The sequence below is a fragment of the Macaca nemestrina genome, chromosome 5, assembly GCF_043159975.1.
Source record: "Macaca nemestrina isolate mMacNem1 chromosome 5, mMacNem.hap1, whole genome shotgun sequence".
Taxonomy (NCBI): domain Eukaryota; kingdom Metazoa; phylum Chordata; class Mammalia; order Primates; family Cercopithecidae; genus Macaca; species Macaca nemestrina.
In genome coordinates this window covers 143326991-143352259 of record NC_092129.1, presented here as the reverse complement: position 1 = coordinate 143352259, position 25269 = coordinate 143326991, and the positions used below count along the sequence as shown (strand labels likewise).

General features: G+C 42.8%; 1 protein-coding gene across 10 annotated transcripts in view; it reads right to left on the bottom strand.

Annotated features, from left to right (window-relative positions):
* The window catches only part of LOC105489673 (kinesin family member 6), a 388549-nt gene that overhangs the window by 34213 nt on the left and 329067 nt on the right, over positions 1-25269 (bottom strand). For 9 of the 10 annotated variants that reach the window (XM_071097107.1, XM_071097102.1, XM_071097098.1 and 6 more), the window contains one exon: positions 16361-16411. The exons of the other annotated variant lie outside the window; for it this stretch is intronic. In XM_071097107.1, coding sequence (XP_070953208.1) covers positions 16361-16411 — 51 coding nt within the window. The remainder of the gene's footprint in view (positions 1-16360; positions 16412-25269) is intronic. 10 annotated transcript variants of the gene reach the window in all.

Genomic DNA, 25269 nt, shown 5'->3' with positions numbered 1-25269 from the left:
TGCTAAATGACCCTGCGATACATGGCTGTGCCTGATAATTTCTTGGGCACACTCACCCACACCGCCACAGGCCCTGTGCTCACTGCCACTGCCTTCCCTTCAGGAAGAGCACGGCACTCTGTGAGAAGATAAATGGCTGTACTTTAGTACAATCAGGAACGTGCCAGATGCCTGCTTGTAGCAAAACCCCGGCCCTGACAGTCCCCTCATAGAAGGCCGTCCACCACCTCTTCCTGTGTGAGTAATCTTCCCTGCTATGAGTGTGGGCCTCTGCCCAAGGTTGTCCCCTGGGATGGCGGCCTCTCTCCTTCAGATCTGCTCCTTCTCACCACCATGTTCTCTGTGGAGGAGGCAGACCATAAAGTCAGAGGGTCAGCGTGCACTAGGGTCAGTCGGCAATATAAAGGAGACCCTAGGGCCATACGCCATACACAGGGAAGACATTCCTAGTCTTATTACTGCTTGAACTTGGCATGGATCCCATTCGTGGTCACCTCTGTTCAAATGGGAGCTCTCTCTCATCTCTCTCCACCACTCCTTCTGCTGGAACCCCAGATATATCTTTTGGTTACTGGTCTGCATTTCTCTTATCACCACCACTAAGAGCCTGGCACGGTGATTTCTGGGTCTGACCCACAAGGTCCCCCTTTTACCCTGGCACATAGCACCTCTCCCAGCCTACCCCTCCAGGGGCAGCCTTCCAGTCCACTGTGACTTTCTCACTCCTCCATTGGAAGTGTGCTTGAAGTTCTGAACTCAGGTTTCTCTCAAAGCTTTGAGTACCTTGGCAGTTCTCCCTCCTGTCGCTTTAGCCTCATGGACTTGTGACCATATGGCTCAGTGCAGTGGCTTCTCAGAGACCTTAGTAGGAAACTTGCCATGCCTACAATCCAGCTGCATCTTTATCGCACTGGACCAGCCAGGGGCAGTGTTCTCAGGACACATATGATCTTTTGGGGAGAGCAGTTTTTCTTGCACCTATAAGAGCCAGCACAGGCCTTCTTCCTATGAAAACCTCTAATGAAGATGGTTAGTAGGGTTCCATCAATTCTCTTGACTGGCTAATCAGAGAAATTTCAGGAGTTTTTAAAATTGAGTTGCGGATCCTTCATAAAGCTGTCTCCTTCTACTTTTGGAAAACATACCTGCTACTAGCCAATTTGTAAATTTATCCTTTCATTTGGCAATAACTTATCATATATTGGAGTCAAAAGTGAGTTCTGAGACAGACCACACAGTAGAACTGGCACATTTTCAAAGTGAAATGGCGAGAGCTGGCTAGACAATCCACACACTCTCACCAGCATTTGAAAAGGGCCAAAATAAATGTTTGACGAGAATTCCTTGAAAAAGAGCAAGCAGTTTGCCTAAGCCTACCTCCTCTCCCTCCTTGGGGGTGGTGTGTGTGGAGATGCATCTTCCTCCCTCAGGGCCAGTGAGGGAGCCTGAGAGACCACGCAGAAAGTTTGCTGAGAATTCTCAGGGATCTGTGTGGGTGTTGGGGGTAGGGGGCAAGAAGGCCAGAGAGCACTACTGTCTGATTTTTCTTCAGGAGCTCTAGAGGGTGGGGAATGGGCTGATGATCTGCTAGCGGTAAGAGCAGGGTTACTACTGTGTTTCTGTTGACCCAACGTGGGCTATAAGCACAGAAGAGAGGCAGGTTAGGGGCACTTTGGATTAGTGGTGTGCTGGTAAGTGTTTAACAACCAGCTCTCTGGAAGAAAAAAGCCCTGATTTTCAGTGTTTGCCAATTTTGGGGGTGCAAATACTCCTGTTCAGTCTACCAACATGTTGTTCCTGAATCTGGAGTTGGGGAAAAACACACACAATCAGCCCTTGTGATCCAGTGGTAGCTGGCTCTAGCCCGCCTCTGAGCTCCTCTACTGCAACACTTGACACTTATATTCTTTCTCACGGGGCCACCAGAGGGGCAATGGGAACGCAGGAGAAGGAAACTTGGAGGCGGGCAACCTAGGGGTGGTATGCTGGGCCTATTCCTAGCCCATTGGCTTCTCTACCTTCTTTTACCTTCCTTACACCCTCTGTCTGGGCTCCCAAAGTGGGGAACAGCAGCAAGCAACTGGAGGGTAGGAGGAGAGAGTGGCCAAGCTGTTTCTTCACGGGAGACATCTCTGCGGGGTCACAAGCTGGACACATGACTTGACTGAAGGTCACAGTATCAGATGGCGAGGGCCTTTCTGCACAGCCCTGACAGTTTTTAAATTCCAGTGACTTCTCCCTGTCTTGTCCAGGCCTAGGGACAGCAATGCTTCCTGCTTTGCTGCAGTGACTATCTCTGGGGTGCTCTCCCTTGCAGTTTCCCTACACTCTGCTTATGCCTCTGTAGATAGGTCTTTATCCAATTATCTTCACAACGTCTCATCTAAGTGCTGACATCTGCTTCCTGTTAGGACTCCGACCCATATAGGTTCAAACTGGGTAAGGAACTGTCCAGTAAGGCACATTCCCTTAAGTTAAGGGACCTGCTAATGAAGGACCTCCAGAGACCCATGAAAGCACCCCAAATTAGGAAGAGTCTGCTTTGAATATCTACCAGGCCCAGAGAGTCCAAGGCCACATTACAGCAGAACCATTCAAGTGAGATTTTACCAACAGCCCTTCCTCCCTTTCTTCTTTCCTCTAATCCCTTCTTGAGGAAATTGAGCCTTAGCAGGCTGAGGAAGGGATGGAGTTAGAAAGACAGAAACTGATAACGATTTCCCTCTCCTCCTGACAGTTGGCCTGAGTTGGGGTAAGGGAGAGAAGTCTTATCTCTTGGTGAAATTGGAATTATTAAGATCGCAATTACAATATAAAATGACCACTGTTTTTGGTTTGTAATTAACAATGAATGACCAATTCAGTTATGGGGTTGATCAATTTCCATCCAGGGGCAGAGGAAGAACGTTCCCTCCTATGAAGATGGAAAGAGATGGTGAGAGAACAACAAAAAACTAACCTTCAGGGCACTTCCCTGTATCACTCATGTCAGGCACACCATCGACAGCTATTAAGTCCCTACCAAAAATCAGGATGTGCCTGGGGAAGAAAATAAGTGGTAAATTTTCTGTTTTCACTTTTAAGTAAAATGATCCTGACATAAATGGTAGTGAGGAGAATTAAGATTAATCAGAATTGAATTGGGATTCACTTTTTACTACGATTTCTATCACAAGGATTCCACTAAAAAAGTAATTTTTATTTGGTCTATGAAGCCTTGGAATCTAATCCTTCATAGAGTTCTGGGAATTATTATAAACCCTTTCAAACACAAAAAGTTCAGAGAATGATATAAATAACACCCATGTACTGACTATATTTTGAAATATCTAAATAGTTTTCTGCAGTTTCATTTTTTAATTTTAAATAGAACATTACAGAATTGGTAAAAGCATCCTCCACAATTCACTACCCTTTCTCCTGGGCAGGCTCCTGGCTCTTTACAACAGCTCCCTCATGATTTCTCAAATAGATATCAGGATTTTCAAAATACCACTTAAAGCTTTCTATTGGTTATTTAGCACCCATCATTTGTATTTCAGCACAGCCAACCTTGGTTTCCTGTTGGTTGGTCTTTCCCAAACTAATCATCACCTTCTCTGGGGAGATGGGAAAGACTTACCCAACTCCATTACACATGCAACTGAACTGTTCCTAGGAAACACCGAGGCCTTTCTGGGTCCAAGATTTGCCAAGCACAGATGGCGATTTTCATCATGTGTAAAGGAAAAAGAGGACAGATGGAGGGGCCAGCCATAATACATTCTAGTCTAGCAGATGAGATGCAGAGGCTAGAATTTTGTCTTCTATATGTTTGGTCAAATGCCTAATTTGCTCAAAGCAGCACCTATGATTTCTGCACATTTGCATGATGAAAAAAAATGGCTCTGACAACTGGTAACAAGATCATCTGGGATCAGTGCTTGAAGGAATAGACAGCCCCTTCTTGGATGTGATTGTGTTTTTTTTGCAAGAAAGAGTGATCAGTGGTGTCTGTGAGTAAATATGGCTAGAGCAGTGTAGTAACCGTGTCTTATGGAGGCCTTCAATGGTGCTGATGGCCCACAGCCATGGTCAGCTCTGTGGCAAGGAGTCTGAAATTGTCTCTGTTTGCTGATGACTTGAATTTATATATAGAAAACCCTAAAGACTCAGCCAAAAAACTTCTGGTTGATAAGTGAGTTCAGTAAAGTTGCAGGATACCAAATAAGCATATAAAAGCCAGTAGCATTTCTATATACTAACAACAAACTATCCAAAAGAGAAATTAAGAAAAAAATCCATTAATGATAACAACAACAAAAAACCCCAAAGAACAAACAAACAAAAATTGGGTGTAAATGTAACTAAGGAGGTATAATTGAAAACTACAAAACACCGATGAAAGAAATGGAACAAAACCCACAGATAAATGGAAAGATATCCTGTATTCATGGATTTGAAGAATTAATATTGTTAAAATATTCATACTACCCAAAGCAATACACAGATTCAATGCAATCCTTATGAAAACTCCAATGTTATTTTTTACGGAAATAGAAAAAAATCCTAACATTCATCTGGAACCACAATAGACCTTCAATAATCAAAGTAATCTTGAGCAAAAGTAACTGAGCTGGAGGCATTACACTCTTTGTTTTTAAAATATACTACCAAGCTATAGTAATCAAAACAGCAGGGCACTGTGATAAACAGACACATTGACCAATGCAACAGGAGAGAAAGCCCAGAAATAAACCTACATATTTATGGCCAGTTGATTTTTGACCAAGGTGCCAAGATCATACAATGGGGAAACAACAGTCTCTTCAATAAAAGGTGTTGGTAAAACTGGATATCCACATGCTCAAGAATAAAATTGGATCCCTATCTCAAACCATATAGAAAAATTACCTCAAAATAGATGAAGGACTTAAATATAAGATCTGAAACTGTAAAACTACCAGAAAAAAACATAAGGGGAAAAGTTCAACAACACTGATCTAGGCAATGATTTTTTGGCTATGACCCTGAAAGCATAGACAACAAAACAAACATGGACAAATTGGATTATATCAGACTAAAAAGCTTTTGCACAGCAAAGGAAATAATCAACAGACTAAAGAGATAACTCGGAGTGGAAAAAAAGATTTGCAAACCATACATCTGATAAAGGGTTTATATTCAAAATATACAATGGACTCAAACAACTCAACAGCAAGAAAACAAATAACCCAATTTAAAAAATGGGCAAAGGACCTGAATGGATATTTCTCTAATGAAGACAAACAAATGGCCAACAGGTTCATGAGAAAATGCTCAACATCCCTAATCATTAGGGAAATGCAAATTAAAATCACAATAAGATATCACCTCACACCTGTTAAAATGGCTATAAGAAAGATGAAAGATAAGTGCTGGTGAGGATATGGAGAAAAGGGAACCCTTGTACACCATTGGTGGAAATGTAAATTAGTACAGCTGTCATAGAAAATAGTATGGAGGTTGTTCAAAATACTAAAATAGAACCACCATGTGATACAGCAACCTTGGTTCTGGGTATATATCTGAAGGAACTGAAATCAGTATGTTGAAGAGATATCTGCATTTCCATGTTCATTGTAGCATTGTTCACAATAGCCAAGACATTGAATCAATTCATCAACGGATGAATAGATAAATAAAATGTGGTATATATACACAATGGAATACTATTAACCCTTAAATGAGAAGGAAATTCTGTCATTTCCAACAACGTGAATGAAACTGGAGGACATTATGCTAAGTTAAATAAGCCAGGCATAGAAAGACAAATACTGCATGATCTCACTTATGTGAGAATCTGAAATATTATGAGAAATTGAACTTATAGAAATAGAGCCTAGAATGGTGGTTACCAGGGGTAGGAGGTCAGGAGAGGGAGATGTTGGTCAAAGGGTACAAAGTTTCAATTAGACAGGAGGAATGTTTTTGAGATCTACTGCACAGCAGGGTGACCACAATGAGTAATAATGGACATTTCAAAATTGCTGGGAGTAAATTTCAAATGTCTCACCACAAAAAAAATCTGGGTAAGTGTGGCAATGAATATGTTAATTAGCTTGATTTAAACATTCCACATTGTATACATATATCAAAACATCACAATATACCCCCAAAATATATATAATTATGGCTTTTCATTTAGAAATAATATTAAGACAAGCAAACAAAAATACCAAAAGTGGTTGAGTAATGAATGGCAAATTTGCTCTCTCTGCTTCAGCTGGGACATTGATCTCCTGCCCTTGGACGTTGGCACTCTGGCACTCAGGCCTTTGCACTCAGACTGGGACTTAAATTTTTGGCTGCCCTGGTTCCCAGGCCTGCAGGTTTGGACTAGAACTACACTAGAACTACAGCTAGACTTTCCTGGGCCTGCAGCTTGCAGATGGCAGATTGTAGGATTTCTCAGTCTCCATGCTGAGTGAGCCAATTCCTTATAATAAATCTCTCTCCATGTATCAATATATTTCCTATTGGTTCTGCTTATCTGGACAACCCAGAGTACTACACAGGGTGAATGCTCTTTTTGCTAAACCACAGTTGCTATTACAGGCTGACACCAGGGCTGACATACAGTCTTCCTCTGCTCTCCAGAATGGTTGGTGCGGGAGCCTTAAACCACTCAATGGGTCTGAACCTTTGGCAGTTGGGAACTGGCAGGGAAACGGTGAGGGGGCTCCTCCTCACTCCCAGCCTCTCCCTTGAGCATGGAAATTTGGCTAAGGACCTCATGTCACTGAAGCTGGCTCTATATTCACAAGCAACTGTGGATTAGAATTAAGTGGTGAGACATTGTTGGTTTTACAGAGTTACCTGAATTCTTTTGGAACCAACTGAGATGTCATCTCAGCCTTAGGAGGCAGCTGCATCCTTTATATCCTGCCTTATTTCAAGGAGTCAACAATTTAATTTAATTAATTAATTTATTTCTCCTTATTTCAAGGAGTCAACAAGGAAAACATCTGTAATCCATCCACACCCTCCCACGTCTCCGCACCAAGGTTGCCAGTGTTTCCTGCATGTCTGAAGGAAGCCTGCATTCACAGAGGTAACACCGTGCCGCTTGAGGGCTGTGGAGTGCTAGGGATTCATGTGTTCATTCAACAAGCAGTCAGTGAATGCCAGCTAAGCCTCGGGAGCTGTGCCCGGCACTGGGCCATCATCTGGTCCAACCACATCATTTTACAGACGTGGAAACCTAAGCGCAGAGCCCCTCAGCTGCCCGGCTCATCTTTAAGACCAAAATGTGAGTCCTAAGTCTCACTCATTCATTCAATAAACACTTAACGGAGGACCAACTGTGTGACAGTCACTGTGCTTGGTGTTGGGGAAAGAAAGCGGCTCTGTCCAGTGGGGGAGCCACAGACTAATCATCACTGTCTAGTGTGACGAGCTGCATCACAGAGCGATATGCAGAGTTCTGTGTGAGCCCAGAGGGAGCTGAGATAGCTCTGGGGAGGGGAAATTTGGACTATCTGACTTTGGAAATGTTTTTAACAGAGCTGTGATATCGGAAGAAAGAAGCTATATTAAAAGCTGCAGAACTCTTTCTTCAAATATAAGCTTAATGGAAAAAAAAAGATCCGAAGTTGTTTTGGTTGAATTTGAGTGGGCGAGAATCCCAAAGCTGCGCTGTTTGCACAGTGGCTGTCCTCACCCTTGCCTCATGGTTCTCAAGGGGCTATAGAGAACATGTAGGTTGCACAGAGCACATTTTGAAGACCACTGGGCTAGAGGATGCTGGAAAGGCCCCTTCAGTTTTTCTTTTCTTTTTCTTTTTTAAATTTGCTCTGTCTCCCGGGCTGTAGTGCAGTGACATGATCATTGCTCACAGCAGTCTCGACTTCAAGGAATCTTCCCACCTCAGCCTCCCAAATAGCTGGGACTACAGGTGTGTGCCATTGTACCTGGCTAATTTTTACATCTTTTGTAGAGATGAGGTCTCTCTATGCTGCCCAGGCTGGTCTCCAACTCCTGGCCTCAAGTGATTCTCCTGCCTTGGCCTCCCAAAGTGCTGAGATTACAGGCATGAGCCACTGTGCCTGCCCCTGCCACCGCCCATCCCCCCCATCTCCCCCATCTCCCCATCCCCCTCATCCTGTCCCCCGTCCCCCCGCCCCCATCCCTGTTTCAGTTCCGTCTCAATCAGTGGTTCCTCTCCACATCCTTGGATTCCCGGTTTCACACACTGGATCATGCTAGGTGCTCAGTGAAGGCTGGGGAATAAATGGTTGACAGTCCGGCCTTTTGCTTTCTCTGAAATTTGTTGTCGCTCGGTGCAGAACTCCAAAAAGCACTTCAAAACTAAGTGTTCACCAATGTTACATCAAATGGGAGAAGGTGGCATCAACAGCCGAGGCCTGTCTTTGAAAAACAACAGGGATGCCACAAGAGGTCACTACAGGAATGCCGGTTGCGGGAAAAGAGCCCTCTCAGAGGACGCAGTAAAACAGGGAGCCAGCGGCTTCAGAGCCTCTCTCTAACCCATAAGGCCCTTGCAGGGGACTCGGAGCTGCCTCTGCCTGATTTCCCAGGTCAGGTAGTGAAACACCAGCCAGTGGCAATCTCAGGGCCCCAGGTGGCATCACAGTCGATTGGCTTGTTCTTGGGGGCTGCTTTTGTTCAAGGAGATCTTTGTTCCTGGGGCAGTGAGAAGAGGGAGGTGGGAGGTAGGAAGAGGGGTAGTGCCCAAGAGGTGGTATTCGTGGGGGAATCTCAGCCATCCTTTGGAACTTGTTGATCTTAAGCTTGTAGATATTTTCTTTTTTTAATTAATACTCTCAGTATAACTATCTTCTACAACAGTATATGAAACATGCCTGCCGTCGAGGAAATGGGATGTTCCAGTAAGCTCTGTTTTCACAGAAGTTGGGTCAAGGGTAAGCAGAGAAGCGTAAATGTAGGGAAACCCCCACCCCACACACAAACACATAAACCACACACACATATAACACATACAACATATACATACCACAAACACACCACACACACACAAACACACAAATCACACACACACACCACACATGCAAACACAAAACACACATACAACATATCCAACACACCACATACACACACACCACATGCCACATATACATACATACAACACACCCCCACTACACACATACCACATATACACATACACACAACACATATCCATACCACATACACACACACACCACATGCCACATATATACACCACACACATACATACACAACAGACACACATATACACACACCCCAACTAACCCAAACTATTTCCCACTCTTCTCTGTGGTTCAGAATCCTGCCCATTCCTCAAGACTCAGCCCAGGCCTGTGATCTTGGTGACAACCCCCCGGGGCCACTCCTCCTGGTAAGAATGGAAAGTTCTCATGGCCTGTCCCTCTCACCTGACATGTTTCACATGCTGTTTGGTAGTGTGATGTATCTTTTAAATTTTAGCCACAGGCACCTGTTAAGGGTTTTGACTGAACCGAACAAGATCCAGCCCTGATCAAATATTGCTCAGAAGAGATATTTGAGAGAGAAGCCACAGCCCACGTTCCTGGGGCTGGATTCTTCCAGTTTTAGTCCTGCTCTGTGTGGCCATCAGAAAGCCGAGTACCTGGATCCTATTATCTTGGCCGCTCCCATAAACGCTTTCAGTGAGTTATGCTTTAATGTCAGGCTTCTAGCTTTTATAGAGGGTCGATACAAGAATCATCTGGTTGAATAACATTTCGGTATCTTTTGTAAAACTGTAGTTGAAGACATCGTTCACTGTGTCACTCAGTGTCCTTTATACAAGGATCCACATGATAAATTCTGGCTTGTATTTAGTTCCAGGAAGAAATTCTATTTTCTGCAGATAAATTAGTTAGTATGCTTCCTGCTGTCAGAAAATGAAAACTATGTAACTCTGGGTGCCTCTTTTTTTGCTTAGCAGCTAGACAAGAGAGAGCCAAATTTATTGCCTGTGTGTTGTAATTTGCTCAGCTGTGGAGTCCAAAAGCACTTATGCCTTCTACTTCTTTTAAATGGACTTATTTTATGCTCAAATGTCTCATTGTGCTTTTGCAGAAATGTGTGGCTCTGGAAGTCACCTGGGGAAGCACTCATTTGGCCATTGACTTGGCCTATTTATTGCTTGTGCTGGCTGCTAGGGATGCGAAGATGAATTTGACTGCACCCACCTTTCCTGGAGCTCACATTTTAGCATGGAGAATATATATGGAAATAAATAATTACAAAATAGGGTTGGTGCCTTAACGGAGACCCGTGAGGTAGAGGCAAAAGCAGACTTGGGGAGAAGGGGTCAGGGAAGGCTTCATGGAGGAGGTCAAGGTTGAATTAGTTTTGTGACTACAGTGGGAAGAGGACAGTGAATGGAAAAATGTAGGTCGCTGAATCTGATACTTAAAAAAAAGGAGCTGTCTTTTTATGCATATGCCAACTCATCCTGGTTAGATTGGAAACTCTTTGAGGACGGGCACTGGATACAGCCCTCTGTGGATTCCGTGATGCCTGGCAAAGTGCTAAGGGCAGTGCAGCGTCGTGGTTGGAGCACTGATCTGGACCCAGGCTGTTGGCCTTGCATCCATAGCTGAGCAAAGTTAGGCAGGTTTCCTTAACCCCTTTGGGCCTTAACTGTAAAGTGAGGATAATAGTAACATCTACGTCATGGGGATGTGAGCATTAAAGAGGAAACCCATGTAGAGAACTTAGTAACATGCCTGGCACATGGTAAAGTACTCAAGAAACATTTGCTGATTAGTCTCATCTGCATGATCAACAATACTAAATCATTTGGGGTCAATAGTACAGTAAAGTGGTAAAAACACACACAACTGAATTCAGCAAAGCACTCTCAGCTCAGCTAGCTGAAACTAGTTAAGTTAGTATCATTTCCAAATGATGCCTAATTTAAAAATAGTATTGTTCTATTGTTTCCTGAAACAGTGTGTGGGAGTCAGCCCTCCTCTGAGACCTGATGATGTTCTTAGAAATGGTTATTGATATTTGTCTTAAAAGACACCCCCAGCTCTGACCGTCACATCTGGGGAGCTCACAGGGCCCAATACTTCTTCAGCCTCCTTTTTGTCTTCATTAGCTCTCCTGTTCACTAAGTTTTAAAAGGACCAGGATTCGGTAGATGTTTATGCTTCCTGATGTATTTTGGGTGAGTCATAAATGAAGAAAGAACCATAATCTTGATTTTCAGCCAGGAAAGAGTAGAAATCCTCATAAAAGCACATGCACAGTCACGCGTGCGTGCACACACACACACAGCCTTGAAAGGGCCATCCATATGCCACTGGTGTGGTGGTAAATGTTTAACAGCCACTCTCTGGAAAAAAAAAAAAGCCCCATTTATAATACTTGCCAATATCCTTGGTGTAAATATTTCCAGCACGGCTGATTTTAAGCCACCAGGGTGATGTTGCTAAATGTGGATTTGGGAAGAGAGGCACAGCAGCGCACCATCACACAGTGTTCCCACCACACAGATACAGTGGCTACAGATCACTTCAAAAGCACAGATAATAACACAGTGTAGTAAATTAGGAAGTGGTGAATTTTGAGTACTTGTTACCTTTGTTTCTTAATATAACTTATTTAATCATAAACTTATCTAATTTAATTTTAATCACATCTTTGTTTAAAAATGGCTCCCCAAATTCCTGGAGTATTAACAATTTATGCTTTTACGGACTGAGCCAGCTCAGCACACCAGTGGGAGTGGCTTATCATCATCCCTGGATGATTTCTTCCAAATGGTGCCTCTCACATCACCACTACGTCTTTGTTCCTTTGGGATATGGAATTGCCTTTACAGAAATTTCCCCAGGCACACATCTACTTACACATCCAGAGACGTATTCTTACGCAAAACATATAAGAAAAGCTCTCTTGATCCAACTTGCTCATCACCCTTCCCCACAACAAACCCAAACCAATCACACCCACACTTTCATGAAATCATAGGAACATGTAGGCAAAAGAAGGAAACAGTAACAGAGGAAATGCTGAGAATGGAGAGTGAGAGAAAGTGAAAAGAAGCAGACAAAGGGAACAGAATGAAAAGGGTGACAGTAGTACAAGATACACAAAAAAGACAGAAATGAAGGGGGGTGTACCACTGAGTCACTTCTTTACTCTTAGATCTGAAGCCTGAATTATAAAACATCAGGGAATCCAGATATACTGAGTAGGCTGCCTTTACTCTTACAGGAGCCCTCTGTCCTAGCCTTCAGCCCAACTGCTAGGCTGAAGGGTGAGGGTTAAGGTTCTATAAACAATCTGTCTTGAGAGGTTTCTCTCAATGAGGAGAGTTCCCATCTGAAATGTGGCCACCTGGGACACACAAGCTCTGGCAGTTCCAAATCTCCATCAGACAACCTCCTAAGGAGTTTGGATGGCAACATGGCATTTAATCTCAGAATGGCAGCTGGGAGATGTTAACACTTCTTCTCTAATTGGGATAGTATGCTTTTAAAATAAATAGGTATTTCAAATACTCTTAATTAGACTTCCAGCCAAAGTGCTTTCCGTTTGAAGTTTGCTGATTACTTCAGGCAAAGCTAGGCGCTGCTGAACCTGACACCTGCTGTAATTCAGAAGACTCCCAGAGAGATGAGCAGAGGAATTAAGGCACAAGCCTGTGATTGAAAATATACAGCAGTTTTCCAAAGGCCCAGGGAGTGTCTGCTCCAGCTGCAAGGACCATCCCTGGGAGGGGCGGGGACTCGGCAGCAGAAAGGATGGAAGATCTCTTGCCCACAAAGCCATGGATATGGCCTCCCAGACCCAAGATGAAAATTGCCCCTAGAGTTGAGTGGTATTTTTCACATCATTGTTTATTTATTTTTAAATTTCCATTTTTAAATTTTAGATAGAGGGGTACTTGTGCAGGTTTATTACAAGGGTACATTGCATGATGCTGAGGTTTGGGCTTGTATTGATCTTGTCACCATGGTAGTGAACATTGTAACCAACAGGAAGTTTGTCAGCCCTTGCTCCCTTCCCTCCCTCCCTCCCTCCTTTTGGAGTCTCTGATGTTTGTTGTTTCCATCTTTATGTCTGTGTGAACTCAAGATTTAGCACCCACTTACAAGTGAGAACATGCGATATTTGGTTTTCTGTTCCTGAGTTAATTCATTTAGGATAATGACCTGCAGCTGTATTCATGTTGCTGCAAAGGAGTGATTTTGTTCTTTTTTATGGCTGTGTAGTATTCTATGATGTGTACCACATTTTCTTTATCCAATCCACCATTGATGGGCACCTAGATTGATTCCATGTCTTTGCTATTGTGAATAGTGCTGCAATGAACATATGTTTCAGTGCATGTGTCTTTTGGTAGAAGGATTTATTTTTCTTTTGGTATATAGCCAGTAATGGGATTGCTGGGTTGAATGGCAGTTCTATTTTTAGAGCTTTGAGAAATCTCCAAACTGCTTCCCAGAGGAGGTGAAATAATTTGCATTCCCACCAGCAGTGTATAAATATACCCTTTTCTCTGCAACCTTGCCAACACTGTTATTTTTTGACTTTTTAGCAGTAGCCATTCTGACTGGTGTGAGATGGTATCTCATTGCGATTTTGATTTGCATCTTGCTGATGATTAGTGATGTTGAACATTGTTTTGTATGTTTCTTGGCCACTTGTATGTCTTCTTTTGAGAAGTGTCTGTTCCTGTCTTTGCCCACTTTTTAATAGGGTTTTTTTTTTTTTCTTATTCATTCATTTAAGTTCCTTGTAGATTCTGGATATTAATCCTTCATTGGAGACATAGTTTGCAAATATTTTCTCTGTAGGTTCTCTATTTACTCTGTTGAGAGCTTCTTTTGCTGTGCAGAAGTTCTTTAGTTTAATTAAGTTCCATTTGTCTATGTTTGATTTTGTTGCATTTGCTTTTGGGGTCTTCATCATAGATTCATTGCCTAGACCTATGTCTAGAAAAGTATATCCTAGGTTTTCCTCTAGAATTTTAACAGATTGAAGTCTTACATTTAAGTCTTTAATCCATCTTGAGTTCATTTTTGTATACAGTTAGAGGTAGGAGTCTAGTTTCATTCTTTTGCAAATGGTTAGCCAGTTTTCCCAGCACTATTTATTGAATAGGATGTTCTTGCCCCATTGTTTATTTTTGTTGACTTTGTTGGAGATCAGTTGGTTGTAGGTGTGCAGCTTTATTTCGGGAGTTTTTGTCTTGTTCCATTGGTCTATATGTCTGGTTGTGTACTAATACCATACTGTTTTGGTTACTGTAGCCTTGTAGTTTAGTTTGAAATTGGGTAATGTGATACTTCCAGCTTTGTTCTATTTGCTTAGGATGGCCTTGGCTATTTAGGCTCTTCTATGGTTCCATATGAATTTTAGAATAGCTTTTTTCTAATTCTGTGAAAAATGACATTGGTAATTGGTAAAAATGACAATTGGTAAAAATAGAAATAGCACTGAATCTGTAGATTGTTTTGGACATTTAAACAATATTGATTCTTCCAATTCATGAGCATGGAATGCTTTTCCATTTGTTTGTGTTGTCTGTGATTTCTTCCAGCAGTGTTTTATAGGTCTCCTCATAGAGATCTTTCACCTTCATCATTAGGTGCATTCCTGGATATTTTTAGTTTTTTGTGGCTATTGTAAATGGGATTGCATTCTTGATTGTAAGCATGAAAGTTTTTGGTATATGGAAATGCTACTGATTTTGTACATTCATTTTGTATCCTGAGACTTTGCTGAAGTAGTTTATCAGGTCTTGGAGTCTTTTGGCAGAATCTTTAGGGTTTTCTAGGTAAATAGTCATATCAGCAAAGAGAGATAACTGGACTTCTTCTTTTCTGTTTGGATGCCTTTTATTTCTTTCTCTGGCTTAATTGCTCTGGCTAGGACTTCCTACATTGTTGTTCCTATTGAACCAGTAACATGAAGGCTGAAGAAGAGGGCAGATGTTTCACGGCCAGGTGGCAGCCCTTGGGGATGACTCCATATCCAGGGACCTGCCAGGGTGAGCATGAAGCAGGATACAGAGGCCCATAAGGTCACCTTGGTACAGTTTTCCAGCAGAGGTCATTCTGCCTTCCAAAGTCTGGCCCAAGGAGTTAGGGCCCTGGGGCAGCCTGGCTCTTTGTTGAAGACACTTTGCAGAATCTCAATTCTAAGTGTGTGCCCAAATCTCTGGTGCGGGGAGGGCAGTGTACCTGACCCCTCAGTCCCAGGGCCAACAGTGGGAAGCTCAGAGCTCCAGTCGCTGTGGCTTAGGTGCCCTTGTTCTATGTTCCTGATGTAATCAGTATTTATTCTATATCATCATTATTACTACTGAAATGAAACAACCAACCTTCCTAATGATACAAGTTACCAAAGTCAAATGAGCCATCATCATGACTTTAGAGGCTCTCCTCCATTTCTCCACCATTGCCCTGGGTGCTAGATTTCTCCGATTACAGGTAATTGAGGGCCCATGCCAACTCAAGGGGAGCTTTTTTAGTCTGAAATACATGAATTTCTTATTTAATCAAAGCTCTCCATAAATTGTTGATCCCGGCTAGCTGGAGAGGAGATGAGGTGGTTCTACCTAGGATACCCACTCCATCAGTCCTCTGCAAGCTATACTCTTCTCCCAGCTGACTTCATTGGGTCACACGGCAAAAAAGGGTGCTTTCTGCAGATGTCCACTGCTTAAAAGGTGCCAAGGGCCTCTTAGAATAGGACCATACTGGTTTAGTGTTTGCCTTCTTCATGCATTAAGGCGGGTCGACCATTGCAGTGGGCAGTAAACAGCATGAGGGCTAACAGAACCAAACTTGGAACAGAGTTGTGTTCAAATCCTTGTTTCAACACTCACTGGCTACATGACCTTGGGAAGGCATGGCATCTCCCCCATCTGGTAAATGCACTTACCTCTTTGCACTGCTGTGGATGAAAGGAGATTGCATATGAGGCTGTGCAACAGACACAGGTCTGTAAACAAATGCTGTTTTCATCATTAACTATTTCTGTTAGGATTAGTTAGTAGTGGCTCTGAAAAGCTCAGATAGGACCCTGAGGATCTGGGACACAGTGGGTGAATTTAGGTGGGGATGTGGGGTGGGAAAGGAGGGGAGGATGAGGCAACAGCTGGAAGGGTGGGGTGCCAGGTGCTGATGGCCAGGAGCAAGAACACAGGCTGGGGAAACGGATCCTGTTGGTGGGGGGGCATCCAAGGAAAGCTATGTGGATAGCAACCCTTGCCATCGTTAACTTCAGATAGAGTTTTAAATGGGTTATCTTTTAGCTGGGTTTGGATTCCTAAAATCAGGTCAGTTTATATACCTTCATCCTCTTCCTGCAGATTCTACTTTGTACCTACCTAGGGCTACTTGCTGTATATGCCGCTGGGTGATTTCTTCCTTCAGGTGACCTGCCAAAGACACAAAAGAAAACTACCAGTGGGTTTCCAGTGGGCTGGAGGAAGACTGCCTCAGAAGCATGTGGCAAACTACAGGAAAAAAAAAAAAAAAGGTAGAGTAAGGGAGACAAAAGCAGGCATAGCTTTCAAGAGATGCCCTTCCATGATTCCTAGATTGTGTTGGAAGAAGAGGTTGCAAAGGCCTAGGTGCTGGCACATCAGTGCAAACACACATTTCACCCTTGAGTTCAATCATCTTAGGATTCGAGTATCTTAGTCTGTCACCCATAACTTTTGCTGAGGCCCTGATTCTCCTAAATGGTTTTTTCTATTATTAATAAAGGGAAAAGCAGAATTTGGTCTTTTAATAATTTTTAGGCCTACTTTAAAATTCACATCTTTCTTTAAGCTATATGAAACTGTGTCAAATAAAAAAAGATGGTGGTTTTAGCTGACAATAACCCTAATAGTTGGTCATTTGGTGTGAAACTCATATAATTCTAGTTTACATTAATAAAGGTATGGTGAGCAGAGAACAGTGATAGTTCCCTTCAGGAAGGTGACAGTTCCACTCCGCTCTACAAGTGAGGAGACCTCACCTGGTACTTGTTCTGGGAGTTACTCTTCAAAAGGAACATTTGCAAAATAGAAAATATGCAGAAGATAGTGACTGGAATGGTGAGGGGTCTGAAACCATGCCATACGAGAAATATTTAAGGTGACCTGAGACATTTAGATGTGAAGACAAGACTTGGAGAGGAGAAATGGAGATAATGGCTGTCTTTGAATATCTGAACATTGTCATATGAATTAGAAAAAGCTGTATTTTTATCTTACTCCTGAGGGCAGAAATCAAGTCAAATGAAAGCAGACTTGGGGCTTAATACAAGGAAGAAACAGCTCGCAATGAGGACTATCTCAAAATGGATTAAGTTGTCTCAGAATGGATTAAATCTTCTGGCAAAGCAATGAGCCCCTTCCTGAAAGTGTTCAAGCAGAAGCTGGGTGACCATCTGTTGGGCTGTTAGAGTGAGAATTCCTGCCCTGGGAAGGATCTGGGAGGCAATGACCTCCAGGCGTCCTCCACCTCTAAAATTCCATGATTTCGTGCATGAAGGATGGGTGAAACAGCAGCCCGGAGTTTGTTTATGTCCAAGGGCTCAGCACACTTGTTAAAATGTCAGTGCTGTCTGTATGGCATGTCCCATTTGGGGGATGTGATCAGGCCACTGGGGGATTCCAAGAAAGCCTGGAAAATTCATTGCTTCCTTGTTTAAGATATTTCTTTCCTCACATAAGTACATTCTATACCTCCAAGGCTATAGCTGAATTGAGAATTCAAAAGATGAGTAGACGAGGAAGCAGTCACAAGAGACTTTATCACTTATGGAGAGTTCTAGGGCACTCCTAGAATGTTACAGTTGGGAGAGATGGCAGAGGTCATTCAGTTCAACGTTGCACCCAATTTAGGAATCCCTTCTACAGAAGGAAATGGGCATTTCCCTTCGGACTTGTATGTATTCGAGCAATTCCATTAAGATACATATAAGGAATTAATTATGTGGAGTTGCATCTGCTTCCCTATAACCTTCAGCTGTGTGCCTGGCCTGTTCTCTGGATCAGCACAGAAAAAGATCCTCTGTCACTTGCGGTGAGGGCCCTTCACACATCTGAGGATGCTTTGACTGATTTCTCTACCTCGACTTGCCCTCTGTGGAGGCCAAACATCACCAGTCCTTAGGTGATACCTCGGAGGCCACTATCTCCAGGCACATCGTTGTCTTGGGTAAGGGTCTGGGGCACCTGCATGTCTGTGCCTTGGTTTCCATGTGTCCCCACTGGAGAGAATTATGCATAGAGAGCATGGCAGGCCCTGGGCCTAAGCAATAATTGCACCCTTATTCCATGTGGGGGAAGGGTGGGAACTTCAGGAGTGTGCTGAGGGGGATTTGGGGAAGTGGAAACTTGACCCAATGATGAGTATTGGTGAACCTGGATCCAACAGGAAAATGACTTTGACACCTGAGCCAGCCACAGCCCCAAATGGATCTTTTCCCCACTCGGTGCGATTTGACCCTTATTGTCCATAAGAGCAGAGTAAAGACGTTGGGGACATAAGGCTGCTGCTGGACTGAGACTCTAGGCTGCATCAAACACTGCTGAATTAAATTGTAAGACAGGATAGCACATGCATGCTCCAAATAAAAGGAGATATTGCTGTGACAAATGCAACACACCATTTAGAAACATCTCTTGATTTACAGTGAGTCATCAAAAGCTTTTTAATCCTGCAGTATGGAGAGTCAGTGACGCTTTGGTGCCCTGCCTGTTTCCTGGGTATCGGGCACAGCCTTATACCACGAGCTTCTCATATGCCTGGGTACTGCCTTCCTAATGAGCCTGGACAGCGGCTTGCTCCTTTAGAGCACACACTGGTTTGCACTGCTCCCTGGAAACTACCTCCCTGATAATAAGTCTCCCCAATAATAAGCCTCCCTGACAATGGGCCTCCTGACACATGCTTCCTCAAGTCTGTGCCTCCCAACCCCATGCCTTGACCAGAGTAGGTGCACTCAACCTGGTACGTCACAATTATGAAACTCAAGTTTTGGTGAATTGACTAACATCTCCCACTGCATGGCAAGTTTCCCCCGCCCCCACCAAACAAGCTTCCAAAAATAGCCTTATGGCTGATACCTAATTGCATTTCTAGCAGAGCTATTCTTCATGTGCAGATAACAGTCTGTAACCTGCTGGATCTTGCAGCTTCCTGGGTTTTGGCAAAAGAAGGAGTTGAGGGGGATTGCAGAATTCACTCAGCATGCGGCTTGCTGTCATTACCACGGTGATAAATTTGCTGGTTTTGGCCTGGGTTCCTGGACACATCCCCATCCAGAGGTATGGAAAAGAGATGAAATGGAAACAGAGAACTCTCAGCCTGAGGCCGGAGACAGTCTGGGTGGGAAGTAGGGAGCCCAGATTGAGGCTGAAAACCAAAAGGGTAGGGGAGGGAAGGAATGCGCGCTGCCTGCAGGAGTGTCCGTAATTAGTAACTTTTCCTCCAGTAATTTACCACAGTACATGCTAGAAACACCTTCTCTCCCTTTTGATTCATTAATTGATGGAGTGGGGGTGGCAGCGGGGAGCAGAGCTTACAGCAATCCATGGGAAAGCTCCAGAGGAGATGGGTGACCTTAAATATGACCGCGAGCGGGATATGTGGAGGTGGTGCTGTGTGTGGTGTGTGGGTTTTCTCTGTTACTGAGTAGTTCTAGGGAAAGTATTATCATCATGCAGAAGTGAAACTGATTTTTCTACTTCAGTATTCAGTCTTCTGAATAAAACCATTTTTCATAAGCTTCACACTTTATTTTGCATGCATGCTACTTTGAGATTGTTCACCAAGTGAACGCTGCTTGGCTGGCCCGGAGGAGAGCTATTCACTTCCGACTCCCTGAGTGGCTGTCTGCTGCTCCTGCAATTTCTGGGATGCTGTGCCTCATTCAACATGTTTATGCTGCTATCAAACAATAAATACTTATCTCTCATCTACTGTAGGTTAAGCACTATGTTCTGAGTGCTGTGGAATACACACACTCGTAGAAGGCTCTATCCTGGCCTAGGAAAGTCAGTGCGGTACAGGGATCAGCAAATAGGTGGCCTGTGTGCTCTTTCTTTTAAACGCCGGACCAATGGCTGGTCTTGCTCCTCTGTCAGGGATGGTTTGCTTTCCTGCTGAGTCTGAGTTTGGCTTTCCTACACAGCACTCTGGGCAGCTACAGCCCATTACTTGAAGTTGGACTTGAGATGAAGCAAAACCTCTTTGCCATTTCAGTTATTCTAGAAAATGATTACAAATCTGGGCCGGGCATGGTGGTTCATGCCTGTAATCCCAGCACTTTGGGAGGCCAAGGTGGGTGGATCACCTGAGGTCAGGAGTTTAGGACCAGTCTGGTCAACATGGCAAAACTCCATCTCTACTAAAAATACAAAAATTAGTCGGGCGTGGTGATGGGTGCCTGTAATCCCAGCTACTTGGGAGGCTGAGGCAGGAGAATCACTTGAACCTGGGAGGCAGAGGTTGCAGTGAGCCAAGATTGCACCACTGCACTCCGGCCTGGGCAACCGAATGAGACTGAGACAGTCTCAAAAAAAAAAAAAAAAAAAAAAAAAAAAAAAAAAAAAAAAGAAAAAAAGAAAAGAGAAAGTAATTAGAAATCTGGAGGTAGACAGAGTTGAGTTCAAATTCCAGTTTTGCTACTTCTTAGTTGAATGGGCTAATTAACATCTCTAAGCCTCAATGTTATCATTTGAAAAATGGAAATAATACTATAACTGCAATAATATCTGCTTTACTATATCTCAAGATCTTTCGGCGGAGCAAGGGATAATGCACCAGCATGTAGGATATACCACGCTAGTTTTAGGTATTCAGGCACTTTCAGACATATTGGAAGGTACTACATGGTTAAGATGACAGGTCAAGTGGCTAAATGTCAAATCAATGGTAGAGATACATTTAGAGGGGGAAAGGAGACATTGGGAAAGGCATAATTACTACAGGCGAATTGAGTAGGCTCAGAAAAGAGCAAGGGTGTTAAGGTGCACTTGGGAAGGGCACTCCAGTCTGACAGAACTGCTGGGACAATAATGCAGAAGCCAAGTACATACTGGTTTGGGACAGGAGCGGCAAGGGAGGGTTGAGTGGAGGACTAGGGGGCTGGGGAAGCCTGAGTTGTATTCATACTGGAGTCTGGGATCCTGGGTAATTACTAAGAGCTCTGGACCGAGGTAAACGCTATTCGTCTGTTTGACTATATTACTAGAGTAGAACTGGGGTATGGGGAGAATATGTAGAATATGTTTCCTGCCTGAGGGGCCTCTTTGAAATGGAAGGTCTAGTTAGAGGCTGTGAACTCAGAGTGTCAATTTCAGCTGTGATGTGAGAAGCCAGTTTTTTTTTTTTGTACTAACACAGAGGATCATGATAACCTAAGGTTAGATCCCTAAAGGCTGTGTGTAAGGCTATTTGTAAAAATAATGGGCCTAGAATAAATTGTGTAATCCTTACACGGATTTCCAACTAACAGGAAGATGTAAATTCTTTGAAACTCTAAAATCAGACATATTCATGTCCCCCTTGCTAATATATATTTCATCAGGCTTTATCCAAACTTGTTGGTATACTTTGAAAATGTATTGAGGCAGGAACTACCTCTTCTCAGCATAGCAGTGGTGGATAAAATAGAAAAGAGACTATCAGGAAGACATTGCTGGATTTGATTATGAGACATATTTCTGAAGACCAGAAGTAGGACGGAATGCAAAAATGGCGAGTGGAGCTGAGGCCTTGAGCGTGCAAAGCACTGGTTCCAGAAGTAGGAAGGTGACTAAAAGGGCGCCATGCGAAACAGGGTAAGAGTCAGGCACATTGTTTGAAGCTGAGGGTTGAAGTGAGACTCCCTACCACCCAATCTGTGAGTGAAAGGGGACTGAAAAAAACGTGCACCAGATGTTGCTTGGGGCTACGGTTTCCAACTCAATGCCAGCCAAAGGAGGAAGAAATGTACAAACTCAGCCTCTCTCCAGTTGCCAAGCCCAGCTGCTCACCGGCTCTAGACAGGGTCTGCTCATCTCCAGTACTGTTATGGAGCAGGCACTCCAAATTGTCTTTACTGGAGCTGATTTTGGATTGGGGGCCTGGAGGATCTGTCAGCCAGAGAGGGGTGAACACAAAGAGAAAGAGAGTAAGAGAAATAAATAAAACGTGTTTCATTAAAAATGGGCCTGCCCACCAAAATGCCAAAATATATGAATAAATCTAATGCTAAAAAAAGATAAGTCAATAGTTGGAACATGAATTAGTTACAGATGAAAGTAATTTTCTGGGCAGGCAGATGAAGACATTTGTTGATGCAGAAGCACAGAGGCTTGAGTTAATTTTACTCTTCAGTTTAGGGTATGCCATCCGCATCAGCCTGGGCAATGCCTCTCCTATATGCATGTTTGTTTGTATGTATAGATGTATGTATACATATGCATGTATATATATATGCATGCATGTATATATATGTGTGTGTGTGTGTATGTATATGTGTACTTTGACCCTCATACTTCATGCCTCATGTCCTATTCTCATTCTCCTCTTCTTCCAACAGGCAACCATTCTAATTGGTTTGATGTATGTGTTCTTATTGTAGGTGTTCTTACAATTTGTGTTCAAGTTTTCTGTGTAGTTTTAAGCTATGAAAGTAATATTGTGCTATAGATCTCGTTCTGTTTCTTATTTATTAGTACTGTTTTTGACATCTGTTTTGCTGTATATGCATCTACTTCTCAGTTTCTGACTGCTACATCCATTCCACAGAATGCACCCCAACTTTTACTTCCATTTTTTGATAGTTGAACAACTGGATTGCACCTCACTCCCACTAACGCAAACAGTGCTGTGATGACCATCCCTAAGCACGTAGTCTTATAAGTCTGTAAGAAAATTTCTCTGCTGGTTCTCAGCAGATCTGCGTAATTAATTTGAGTGCTGCCCTCCATAATGATTGAGCTAGTCTATCTGCCCAAGGCAAAGACCTTAAAGTATGTTGAGGATACTTAACGAGATTAATGAAGGGATATATTTTCTTTAAAAAGAATAAGAAATATATGACAAATAGGTATAAATGATACAAGAATAGGTGGATAGAACAGAAATTTTGAAATAAAAATTAGTCATTGAAACAAAAAGTACAGAGAGTAAGGGAATAAACTCTAGACAGGGTAAATTTCAAAAGTGAATTAGTGAATTGGAAGATAGTTGGAAAAACTCACTCAAGCACAGCACAGAAAGCAAGAGATAAAAATGGGGAAAGCAGTTAAAAGTCACAGAGAAGAGACTGAGAGGCTTCCTAATTTGCCTAGAATTCTAGAAGGGAATGGAGGCAAATTGTAAAGAAGCAGTATTTGAAGAGATAGCAGTTGAGATTTTCCAGCATTCGAGAAAAATATAAGCCCTTGGGTTGAAAGTGCAGTTTGAATATTGAGCAGGATAAATAAAAATAAATCCACCCCCAGACACATCGTAGTAAAATTACAGAACTTCAGGGAAACAGAACCACTATTAACAGCTTCCAGAGGACCTGCAAAGGAGCAACTTAGATGACCGCCCACTCCTCAGTGACAACTACAGGTGCCAGGAGATAGTGGAGGGAAACAGCTGTCAACGTGAATTTTATTCATACCCAAACTATCATTCATAGGTGAGGGCTCAGTAAAGACATTATCAGTCATAAGAGGACAAAGAGCATTTACCACCCACAGACCCTCTCTCCCTAAAAGAACTCAACTGAGAGGCAACCAAGGGTGGAGGGTGAGTGCATGGATTCTCGAGCCAACCCCCTTGGGTTTGCATCCAGCTAGGCCACTACTGTGTAGCCTCCTGCAAGTGACTGAATGTCAGTGTGCCTCAGTTTTGACATCTGAAAAATGGGGATTATAACAGCATTTGTGCTGTTATGAGAACTGAATTAGGTCACATGTGTAAAGTACTTAAGGAGTGCCTGACATATAATAAAAACTATGTAAGTGTGAAAGTTGTTATGATCAGCAAGAAGAAAAATAAACACATCGGTGGGGGATAAAAGAAATAATAGCATAAAATGTAAATTAAATATTTAAGTAAAAATATTTAATTATTTGACCATTAAAAAACCTCTGTGTGTATGTGTGTGTGTGTGTATCTGAAAACTAACCCTTTAGGCAATAATAACACAGTGAAGATAAAGTAATGGGATGTTCAGCGGGGAGTTAACGCGAGCTGTAACCCTGGCTGTGATTGGGAGGAGGATATATTTGGAACAACTACAGACATTGTTATAGTTACTTTTTAACTCTAGAAGAATAAAAATATGTACAATAGCAGCCAAATCAATAGAAGATCAGAAAAAAAGGCAAGGGATGGGTGTTGTGGGGAGGGAATGCCAACATTTTAACAATTCAACAGAACCCAAGGAAGAAGAAAAAAGGAATCAGAGAAAAGAATGGGGTATAAATGATCCTGTGTTTGGTGAAACAAACAATGGCAAGAGCTTTATATATATGTATGTAAATAACTGTGTGTTTGTGTGTGTGTGTGTTTGTGCACGCATATATGCCCTTGTGCATATATATGTATATATATGATCATGTGACCATGGAGGTTATGTGAATGAATATCTACAATGCTATGACAGGTTACTGAGGGTGGAAGTCGGGTGGAGAATGAATTGGGTAGGAGAGGATGAAGCCAGGCAAGATTAAAAAAAGAGAAAATGTACTTTAATAAAGGCACATGATTTACGATTCATATAAAAGCTATATTTGCATATATTTATAAAAAGAAATAAAAATTAAATACCCACTGCACTTCCTTGATAGGGAAATGTGATGTTACTATAGCACACTGGAAATTGTGCTTATGCACCTGCCACACATGTGATGTCATCTGCCATGTGTGCTGGCTGAAAATATTCATAATCCAAGTCTCAGCGACAGGGATAGGGGAAATAAGGAGGGTTTCAGCATCGGATTATTTGGCAGAGCTGTGTTATTCACCGGCAGCCTGGTAAAGAAGTGAAGGTGGAAGACAGAGGGTCAGAGGGATCCCAAGACAGTAAGGGATTTCCACTGGCTTGGGTACCTCTGAGAAGCCTTCTTCCCTTCTTGAGGTCACGGCAACAGGTCCTCCCCTGGGTTCCTCAGAGAGAAAGGTCCAGCAATGGAACATACAGTGGGAGACCAGGAGTGGCCTAAATGCTCGGCAAATGTTTTTAAGCTGCCTTATTCCAAACTGACACTTCATTTCTCCAGAATTCAAGATTCTTCTTCCATTTAGTATGCTA